The 11,002-nt window shown below is 40.7% G+C and overlaps 1 protein-coding gene across 1 annotated transcript; it reads right to left on the bottom strand.

Moving 5' to 3' along the window:
• Positions 1 to 11: 11 nt before the first annotated feature.
• On the bottom strand, positions 12 to 2,262 carry LOC131880628 (facilitated trehalose transporter Tret1-like). The gene is made up of 6 exons (XM_059227308.1): positions 2,091 to 2,262; positions 1,871 to 2,015; positions 1,456 to 1,797; positions 991 to 1,262; positions 523 to 926; positions 12 to 453 (listed from the first exon to the last, which is right to left on the bottom strand). Exons 1-6 carry the CDS (start codon positions 2,148 to 2,150, stop codon positions 117 to 119), a joined length of 1,560 nt encoding a protein of 519 aa, XP_059083291.1. The 5' UTR covers positions 2,151 to 2,262; the 3' UTR covers positions 12 to 116.
• Positions 2,263 to 11,002: the final 8,740 nt, after the last annotated feature.

Genomic DNA, 11,002 nt, shown 5'->3' with positions numbered 1-11,002 from the left:
GGTAGACAAGGGACCAATAATAATCTACCTTTATTTTCGAACAAATTCAAGGCTTTTACATAAAGAATGAATACTTTTCAGGTGATTTGTTTCCTAATTGCACGATCCTAATTTTCTTAAACATCAATTGGTTTCCATGGTGGAGATGCCGCATTAATGGCTTGGGCATAGGCTGGTGGAGCATTGGGCAAAGCCGGAATGGGCCCCTGGTTGAAGATTTGATTCTCATTAGCTTCCTGTTGTTGGGCTCGAGCGGTAGCAAAGATTTCGTTCTCTTTATCGAAAATCCGGAGCAATTCTGTTAATGAAAGTCCCTTAGTTTCAGGCAGAAATAGCAAGACCACAACGCAAGACAATCCTGCGATCACTCCATGAAGCGCGAATAGAATTGGAATCGTGAGGAACGAGGTCAAAGTCGGGACGGATTTAAGGAGCACAAAGGCCGTGAGGTCCCTACAAGGCCAAATGCATAAGAGAGTTCTAGATTGACTAATTGATCAAAACATGTGCTCATAATTTTACCTGCAAGACAGAGAGAGTGAAGCGCAAATGCCTTTAACTCGAGGGGGAAAGATTTCCCCAATCAACGCAAACACCACTGGTCCAACACCACAACCATATCCAAGAGCGCCCAAAAGGACGGCAATGGGTGGGATGATCCCTAAAAGGTCTTGCACATTTTCGCTCGCATTTTCCCGGATGATCAGGGAGAAAGCTAAGGTGAACATACTTAAGGCCACCAAACCAGCCGAGAGCGTGTAATGAATCCGTCGACCCACTCGGTTCATGATTGAGGAAGACACAATGTACCCAAGGGTGAAGCCCCCTTGCAAAAGGATGGCCAGGACATATTCATTCAAAGGGGTTTTGGCTTCGCGGAAGATGTCCAAAGCATAGTAGCAAAGCGTGTCAGCCCCACAAGTGGTCTGAAATGATGGCAAACATTAGAAATCTGAATATCTTCTTGAGCCCATTCATCGCAGGGCTTACCTGAAGAATCATCAATACTGCCATGAGAATGTTAGGCTTAATTACGGCCGGGCTTTTGAGGAAAGTGACCTTTTCCTGGAAGGTTTCGTCTTCTCTTTGTTGGGAAACGTTGCTCAACTCCTTGATTTCCACTGCGTAATTGTAAGTTGGTCCTCTAAGATATTGCAAAACTGAATCGGCCTCTGTAAACCTACGTTTCTTCACCAGCCACAAAGGAGATTCCGGCACAAAGTAAGCCAAGGCCAGGAAAATGAAACAGGGCGCAGCGCTCACTGGAAATGAACGCAATTTGTTAGAAATATGGTCACCCTGAATTTACATTTCCGTTATGCAAGTACCCGGATGACAGACAGCAAAACATGTGAGTATACTAAAAAGGGTAGTAAATTGCAAGCTAATGAGGATTGTAGCCCTTGTCAGTAGGGTAAGTGTTATTGCTCATTTGACTTTAGGCCCAAAACTTACAAGGTAGTTGGAGATGCTGAGGGAGAACTGCCCCATAGATAAGACCAAACATCATGCCCAGATTGATGAGCATGGTGTTGAGGGTGCAAAAGGTGCCTCTCAAGCGGATGATGGAGATTTCAGTCAACAAGCTAAGATTGGTGGATAGATTCAAGCCACAGGAGATCCCAAGAATCAGACGGGATGCTATGAGAGTGAGGAAAGTGGCTGCCAAATAGGTGCCAATCCAGCCGACGACCATGATACATCCGCTGATGATTAAGGTCTTCTTTCGACCAATGATGTCGCTCAGAAATCCGCCTGCCAAGGTGCCAACCAAACTTGCCAACAAAAGGATACTTACTGAAAAGATAAAACATTATTTTAGGGAACTGAAATGCAATGGCCTAGTTTCCCTTCAGTATAAACTACTTACTGTACCACGAAGATTGATCCAAGTCCAAATGGGTTTCCAGGAGTTGGAGCTCAGGATTCTGATAATGAGGTAGAGACACCGTGGAATAGATCATACAACACCCGGTGGCAAAAGGTGGTATCATCCCAATCATCCCTGATAGAAGCTGCAACGAGAGCGATCCGGAGATTGACGTGAGGAGTTCTCCGTGGAACATTTACATGCACGGGTTAAAATTTACCAAGTTCTTATTCGAGGCAGTGGCTTGATGAAGCAGCATGGATGGACAATCTTCTGCCATTTTCCTGAGTCGAAGGTGGTCAGGCTCAATTGGAAATCAGGGGATTGGAATAAAACTCAGGTGTGGAAACCTAGGGTCAACAACAAAGTGACTTGCTCTGATTAATGTTAACAAGTGAGTGTTCTCAGTCTGTTCCCCGCTTTATATAGATCAATTGGGTAAATTCCAGTCGGAGATGAGCCTTCTAGAATCTGCTCAGAATGGGACAAGTTTGAGATGAATGTGATTGATCGGGATTTGGGGATTCAATCCAGATTTAATTAGTTCAAAGTCAATCGTTAAGGCTTAACATTTACGCACTAAGTCTTTATCGAAATTACCTGAGATCCACTGATGCTCACTGGGGTCGTTTATCTTCAAATGGGGTGACAACCAAGGGGTTGCCCAATTTTATACTCAAACCTTTCTCCCCTCATCTCATCTCGCCGGTCGTTTCATCAGAAAACTTGGTTCACTGCCCAGTAACAGGGGGTGGTTTGGGTTAGCCTTGTTTGACGCAAAACTGACCCTCCAACCACTTGGTGAGCTATGGAGAGTAGGATCCTAAACAAAATCCAAATCACCTTGAGTGAGCTTCATCGAAAAATGTTTTCCTGAGCTTTTGCTCATCCCAGGCCAATTCTCATTCTTACATCCAGACTTCAACCGTTCGTATGACGATTTCAGAGTGTTGTACGAGATTTGGGTATCTTGACAGTCTCTCGTGATGGGACATTAATCAAGGCTTTGAAAACCCACGCTTCCGGATAACACCGTGTAATTTCTCATGCTTCAGTTTAGTACTTTAATATATGCAGTATTGGCTAAACATCCATTAAAAAGATTAACTTTCCGTTCATTTGTCTATAAATGTGAGATAATTTAACCTGTGAGAAAAGTTAACCTTTTCTGAAGCATCTCGGCCATTGTCCATGAATAAGAGGCGATTTCACCTCTGAGCAAAATTCAGCGTTTTGGTCATTAAGGTATCGAAATCGAATGTAGAGATGACCCTGTACTGCACGTGTGGTGCACAGAACAGTACGTTCGCTTTGTCGCTCAATTTCTTGACCGAACTGTATCATATAGTGTAGAGAATTAGATAAGTTCCGTGCAGGATGACAACACGTGTCTAATCAATTCACATAAACGGGGGCTTGCCACTCGACGGTGTTAGATATGAATGCCTATATTACCCTAGATTGACGTATTATTGCCCAATAGTGCAACGGCAGTCCTTACTCGTTCCTTAAACGCTGAGCAATTTGGCCTGAATCGAAAATCAATCATTCTTGCAATAGTAGAGACAACATTTCATCGCTATAGTTTAGATTGGACGTGTCATTTTGAACCCGGCACTTTAGCAATCATCGGGTAGCCCTCACCAACCAAGGACTGGCCATCATATTTCCTCAAGCTTCATTTTCCTTAGCGTGGGTTGTCGATTGTGTATCATCAGCTTGTCTGGAATTTGAAGCTTGATCGAGTTGGTGCGATAGCTGAAGAGGAAAGAGTTGGATGATTACCTCGTGGTGAACGGAGGCGGAGGAGGATGAAGTTTTACCTGCTCACCATGAACCTCGTCGATAGTCGAGCGAGAAAGCATTCTGGTCAGATGATATAGAAATCAAACATTCTTTTGCACTCAAAGCCCAGGCCAAAAGAGCTATTTTGATGGACCATTAGCTCGAGGTCACGAGCGCGCCGGTCACAAGCTATAAAGAAAAAGGAGTTGGATTGATAGGTGCGTTCATAGTATTGATGACAAGATTGAAGGGTTTTAGAAGTGATGCCATGGGTAATAATCCGCAGAGTTCTGATTTCAAGTTCGATACCAGTTTCATCCAGTTCAAGCAAGAGGGGATCAGCATTTTCGTCAGACCTCGTTGTTGGGCTGTGGTTCGGAATAAATTGTTAGCATGGCAGGGAGGAGAAATCTGGCAACAAATAATAGCACAACGCTATGGTCAATGTCCTTGGAAACGGAGGGGAGACACAAATCTCGACCTGTTCTGACGTAAAATGAACTCTTGTTGCATTCACTGTCATTCCAATAAATTAAAATGCTTTGCTCTTCAGAGCACGAACTTCCCAATTATGGGTTCACATTGTCTTGAACTCACGGCCAAAAAGAAAAAAATCTTTGATTTTTGAACCTTAGAGCCTTTATATATATGTCTTTTAATATCAACTAAATTTTCTTTCCAGATCTAGGAATAAGCCCGGAAGCAATATATCAAACATGAAAACAAGTCTTTGTGTCGGATAATTGCATTGTGCAGTAATCAACTCATTGGAGGCTTGAACCGATAATACGCGTAAATTTGATTAAAGATGTGACAGATCAAGATTCTTTCATTTAACGAATGTCGAGCGAGAACACACTTAAACGTTACAGGATATTCAAATCATGTTTACGAGCACGAGGCATCCAAGAAAAAAAAGAAATGAGTAAGATCGACCTTTACAAAACGAAAATCTCGGTCCTTCTGAGTTTCATTTAGGTCGATGTCAGAACATTTGAAATATGAAATGACCTCCCCTTAAAGTTACAGATGAATCGAAGCTTTGAGCCAAAGAAGAATCATTAAGATTGTGATCAGACAAAAGCTTACAATCTAGCCGTATGAAAGGTGGAACCTGTTTTGTTGCGCTCATAGAAAATCTTGGAAATAAACATGTACTTTATCCCTATCCAGCTCAACCAGAAAAAAAGTAAAAATAGGCGACACTACTTGTTATAAAACATGACTATTCACAATAATAATGTCTTGAATGTATGCAATCCTTCGAGGGCTCAAATTGCCACCTTTGTGTTGGTTCTCGTAAAATTTTAGTCACGTTTCACTATCTCAAGCAGAGTCAAGTCATGTGGGTTTGGTATGACATACTTAACATTTGTAAGGCAGAATGGTCCAATCACGATATTTACACAAAGAACATTGAACCAATCCCACATTTTTCATTGCCTTTTGAAGACAAATGTCAACAAATTGTTCACAACGCAAGATGAAGACAATAGAGAACCGCTTTTGAATTTTGAGGCTTCTATCATTTCATTTTAAATCAAATGTGGTAGAGTTAATTTCAGCGGAACGCAAAGCTCAATAATCACGCACCTTATTTCTTCTCTGCATCGCCATTCTCTCATCTGAGGATTTACTGGATTTACCTATAATGGGGACAGATAGTTAGATTCCCTGCAGAATTAGTTGCATCTTGACACACCCTTAAATCTTAAGGTTTTATAAAGTAAGACTTTATTGGCATCAAAATTGAGCAAAAATTCATTTGAAATGGCACACAAATTTGTAGATGAACTTAATTTAGTGCAAGCACTGGCAAGACCAGGCTGGCTGCAAAATTTGTGACTTTTCATAAAAAGTACGAAGTAAATGGAAAACTGCCATAATAGAAAAGCATCTTGCACATCTTTCATAATAAATGTACGTCATAATGATAAATCTCTAGGTAAGTCAAAAACATGATAAATGTTCAAAATTAGACAACATTGCTTTCATGTTTCTTGAATGACAAGTAGCCTAGTTCTTGTCCAATATATGGCCTGCTAATAAGATTGATATTTGGACATTGAGGGGAACATCATAACATTTACTCCAAACAATTCCAGGTAGAGCTTTCAGTTCTTTCGAAAATGATTGCCTTGAAAAATTGGTAATTATACAATTCCTTCCAGAAACACAAAAAAAATTGAAAAAAAAAACCGCATCCTCTTTTCCCTCGCCAAAAAAACCGTTGCTGAGGGTTATGTGTCATATTTTTAGCAATATTCGATGTTAGTGGGCCACCGCATTTATCTGATTTGCTCCTTGTTTCTAATTTTGAAAACAAAGAAGGATTATGAAATACTTTAAACTGAAACCACACTTTTTTACACTAATCGAATCATAATGAATGAACAAATCGAAATCAGGAGAAATTATTCAAAATGAAAAAATGAGGTTTACGTCATTATATGTTTGCCTTTGAATTTCTTCACTACTTGAATATGATATATTACCTAAAATCTATTGATTGTTAAAGTGTTCTAAAACTGCAGAAACCTGAAACATCAGAAACATCAGGAATGATTCATGCCATTTTGAACAATCAATGAGCGCTTTTTAGTGTATTTTGAAGTGATTTTACATGCACGTAGACTTTTTTGACAAGTTGAGCATCTTGTCTTGAAATTGAAAAAGTGTTGATCGTTCAATTGCCGTTTTTTCAATTTTTACAACTTTTTTCTTGCTGAGTAAATAAAGTCGGAAATATCCGTTATTGAGATTTTATTGTGAGAACCCTAGTACCAGGTCTTTCGATATTTCCAATAAAACAAGATACTTAACATAGCTCAAGAAAATTTAGATCCAAAAAAAAGTCCCCATATTGGCCTAAATTCATTCTTTTGATTAAATGACAAAGAATTGCAGAAAACATGTATTAGTCCCCTCAATTGGTTGTTGATTGAATATGCAATAAATGAGCAGAAAAAAAGCAAGTTCTTCCAACTTTTGGCCTGCCCCTGTTTATTAGTGCCTCAATAAATGAGCACAACGAACAGAATTGCGAAAAAATGGAAATAGGATCTCATTTTCAAGTTCCTAGTCGGTGACAAGCCATGTGGGAAGGCTATCATATTTGACACCTAGTTCTGGCTTTGTACCTAAACTCCCAATGGAAACAGAGCACGAATTGTAATCGACTCAGAAGCGAAAATGAGTCATAAAATGACGCTTTGTTCTTGTTCATGAACACAGTGAAACGAACACTTTGGTTCCGCTTTTCGTCTCAATGCATACCCACTGAAGCTAGATCTTAGTTACCGTTTTCTAACTCATTGTTTCCGTTTTTATCTTGACTAAACATCTACTTTGATCGGCAACGAACGGGTCAAGGAGATTTGATGGATTTGATTCCGCTTTAGCGCGCCATCTAGTGTGACTGAAAATGAACCCTGGAATTAGGCCATGACAAATGATTGGCAACAACTGAATGACTTCGAAAGAGACCAAGCACAAAAGGCCAGGCAGGGCTTTGATGAAGAAGCTCTTCGCTATCCTGAACAACTAAACACGGGGAAAATAGGCTCATCATGTGAGGACAGAGTTCTTTTGTGTTCGCAACAAACACTAACGAGACTCTCCAATTTGGGCATGTGATGATGATCATGGACAATCTTTCAGCGGCCAAGCAAGCAACTCATGAAGTCATCCTTGACTCGTCTTGAAAACTGAGGAGGAAACACTCTAAGAACTCAGATTGCAGGCAGTCACTTTCCTGCTGGAGACAAACCTGCAATGAACCCCAAACCTCCATTGCTCTGCTCCACTCTGCTCTGCTTCTGTCTGGTTATTAATGAATTCGAGATAAATTTAAATTACAAGCCTTAAAACGTCCGTTGAGGAAATGAGACATGCAAGAGAGTCACTGTCAAAAATTCTCAAATATTGTTATAATGCGAAAGAAAACATGCCTAAGTCAGATGAGTAGTTCTCAAGAAATCCGCTAGGGTGTGTTCCACAAAGGACTGAGCCAATGGTCTGTTAGTCAAAGGGATCGATATTTTTTGCTCAGTGGACCTCATGCCCTCCAAATTGAATATTCAACGTTAGGCAAATCTCGGGGTTCGTTAAGAAGCATTATAGCGATAAGGCTTTAAATGGCGACAGATTTATGATGCATTTTTGTCTCTCTAACTGAGCTCGAAGCCACTTCATTCACCTTTCGTCCGTTTTTCGTCCGTCCATCCGTCCCTCTGACTCCCCACAAACTCCACATTTGAATAGAGTTGAAAGTCTCCAAGCTCGAAAGACAATTAATTACTCGTGGAACAAAGTGAGTATCTTGCAAAATTCGTCATATCCGTCACGCCCTCAGCCTCGTTTAAGAGAGGAATCGCAACAAATTGGTCCAATCCCATTCTCACCAACGAGAAATGTGAACGTCGTTCAGTTGCAAAGTGCGCACCCAGGTCTCCAGTTTCAAATGAATGATATCCTTGTACTACATACTACATAGTACATGGCTTTCAAGGAGATAAATGAAGAAGAAGTCGGCATTTTGAACGTCAAAGTAGCTTCTCGCCTCACTGATCGGGACTCATTTGCCCTCAGAATCAGAGAGAACATGACTCAAGATGACCCCTGTCGAAGCCGAAGCATCACTACAGTATAGTGAACTATACTACATGCACATGCAGACAATCTCCACATTTTCCTTGGAACGAACACTTGGCCTTAAACTCGGACAAATGTATTTTCATGTATTAAATTCAAGTCAAAAACGAACAGATCCGAAGCTCAATTCTCAGTTTCACAAGTCCTCCATTGTAGCAGAGAATCGCCATTGAAACTGGGTTATCCTCTCTTTTCCTTGAGAGGACATGGACTATGATGCACGAATGCTGGGGGCGAAGACCGACCGAGATCCGATCCATTTTCAGTGGGTGTGAATCGGCGGAATTTCCAAACGACTTCGAACAAGAAATTCTTCGACGTTCATCTACTACAGACCAGGCATATTTGAGCACACCACGGCCCGATTTGAGGTGGCAAACTCAGTACTATTTTATCGTACTTTGAAGGGTAGGGTCGGGGAAAACGTGTGCTCAATCTGACTCCTAGTGTGTAAAAGTGACGACTTTCCGCTTCGCTGGTCCCAAACTCGAGGACGTATTAGTCCGTAATTTTGGCGTGTTTGCATCTGCTCGTCATCAGTAGCCAGGCTTAATTACAAATCTCTCCCTAACGATCGCCTTTTATGCTTTAAATAGCCTTACCTTAATAAGTTGTCAGGAACGGATAACATGCTCTTGGACTTCCACAAAGAACCAGGGAAGATTCAGTCTTGGAAACCTTGAAGGGTGGAAATGAAAATGGGAATCTACGATTGAGCTTTGCTTATCAATTTGAATGGCACAGCTTATGATTCAAATATTGCCATTACCATCATGATAATGGTCTGTCGTCATTGATGCTCTAGAGAAAATAGTAGGTCTTAATTAAGCCCTGAAGGATGGACCAAAGTCGTCAATAAGAATTATTTGAACTTGATATTATTGCAAGAAAACAAAAACAAACAAGTAAATGACAATCTTGAGATGCTCTTGCAATATTCACGTAAAAAGACAAGGAGTGCTTTAAGAAATCATCGTTACCATCCGTCGAGTCTTCTGAGAGAACCATGAGGCTTCGTTGTCAATGTCATGTCATTATGGAACAGTTTCATGTCATGGGAGAGTTCAATCCAATCGCAAGCGAGATGAGTCGAGGAACAATCATCATTCTCCCGGAATGAAAATGATCTTCCAGCACATAAGGCTTGATTAAAACCCGGGGGAAAATGTGTCAACTTGGAACACAGATGTGGTTTTTTCAGAATTGGAATTCTTTCATAACTAATGGCCCGCAAATCTCCCAATGACCTTCTATTCTTGGGACATTGGGTGGTCAACGTGTGGGAAGCGCTTTCCGACTTAATCTTGATCATCCGAACATCACATATAACTAGAATACAGGACAGTACATTTGGGGTCGGATGGTGAGCATTAACCTTTTCTGACCTTCGTACATCCTTCATTGGTAAGGGTGTCTAAGATCATAGAGATATGCCGCTGTCAGCTAATCATCAGCCGAATGGCCGACATAGTCATCTTCGTGTTGATCGCTAATGTCCAAATCTTGTGTATTGGAATTTGTTCCGCCTGATTTCGGTTGCATCTGTGCCAAAGGATGGAACTGATTGTTCCCGTCCGAAGATTGCTCTTCTGTCTAAACAAGATGTATGGAGCCCAATTACTTCCATTTAATCCAACTAAATGGGTTTAGATTGAAAGGGGGGCATCGGGTCAAACCCAAATGGCATCTAAATCCTCTCTTATTTACGGGAAATTAAACGAAGGCGCACACCAGACGCAGATCCATGGCAAACTGACCGTTGAATTAGGATATGTTTAGCTCTCAGGATTGACTCGGCTTTCTTTGAAGAGCTTGGCATCCCTTTTGGAACAGAGCAATGGTTCTCGTTGGTCAGACAAAGACAAATGGGTGTTAGATTGTGGATTAATCTCCAATTTAGACGTGCATTATACCTCGGATCACATGGTTCCATTCAATTATAGCAAACCAATTAACAACACGATTACAATGTCTGCTTGTTGGGTACCAACATACGGAAGATGCAGCCTTAATAGCGTTAGTTGTGGTATGAGGTAAGTTCCCCGATCTCTTGAATTTTTCTGGTAAGTAAGCGCATAGATGATATCGTAAATATTAGTAGCCAGGACTTTCATTCAACACCTGCAGCTCCAGATTTCTTTTCCTGCCAAATAGGAGCCAATTAGTGGCGAAGCTAATTTCAAGACTCTCACTCGTCTTTGTTGTGGTTGTTGTTGTCATCCTCGAATCCCAGTGCTGTGGGTGAGCTCATTTGGTCTTTAACTCAATCAACGCTGCCCAAATGACTCTCTAACAATTGTGAAAACAAGGATCGCTCCAATCCCCCCCTCCCCTCCTTCTCGGTCTTCTATGTACGAGGGGTTGTCAACTTTAACAAGATTGTCTCAGCATCCTTTTCCAAAGGTAATTGTTGCGCACCATTTTGTTTCCTCAGATTACTCTTTATGACTAAAAACTAAAAATGAATCGATAATTTTACAATTTTTTTATCTTAAAAAAAATCTCAAAAATATATTTTGGTCCCACATTTTGATGTGTCTTTGTTTATTTTGATGTGTCTTTGTTTTCTTTAATGTTTTGTTGTAGGATGATGAATTGTTTGGAGTACTTCAAAAGTGGTTTGCAAAAAACTCATGTTGGATTAAATACGATGTACCCTGTTTAAAAGGGAGTAATTTTTGAAATATTAATGCT

Source organism: Tigriopus californicus, chromosome 5 (genome assembly GCF_007210705.1).
Source record: "Tigriopus californicus strain San Diego chromosome 5, Tcal_SD_v2.1, whole genome shotgun sequence".
Classification (NCBI taxonomy): Eukaryota; Metazoa; Arthropoda; class Copepoda; order Harpacticoida; family Harpacticidae; genus Tigriopus; species Tigriopus californicus.
This window is presented reverse-complemented; position numbering and strand designations above follow the sequence as displayed.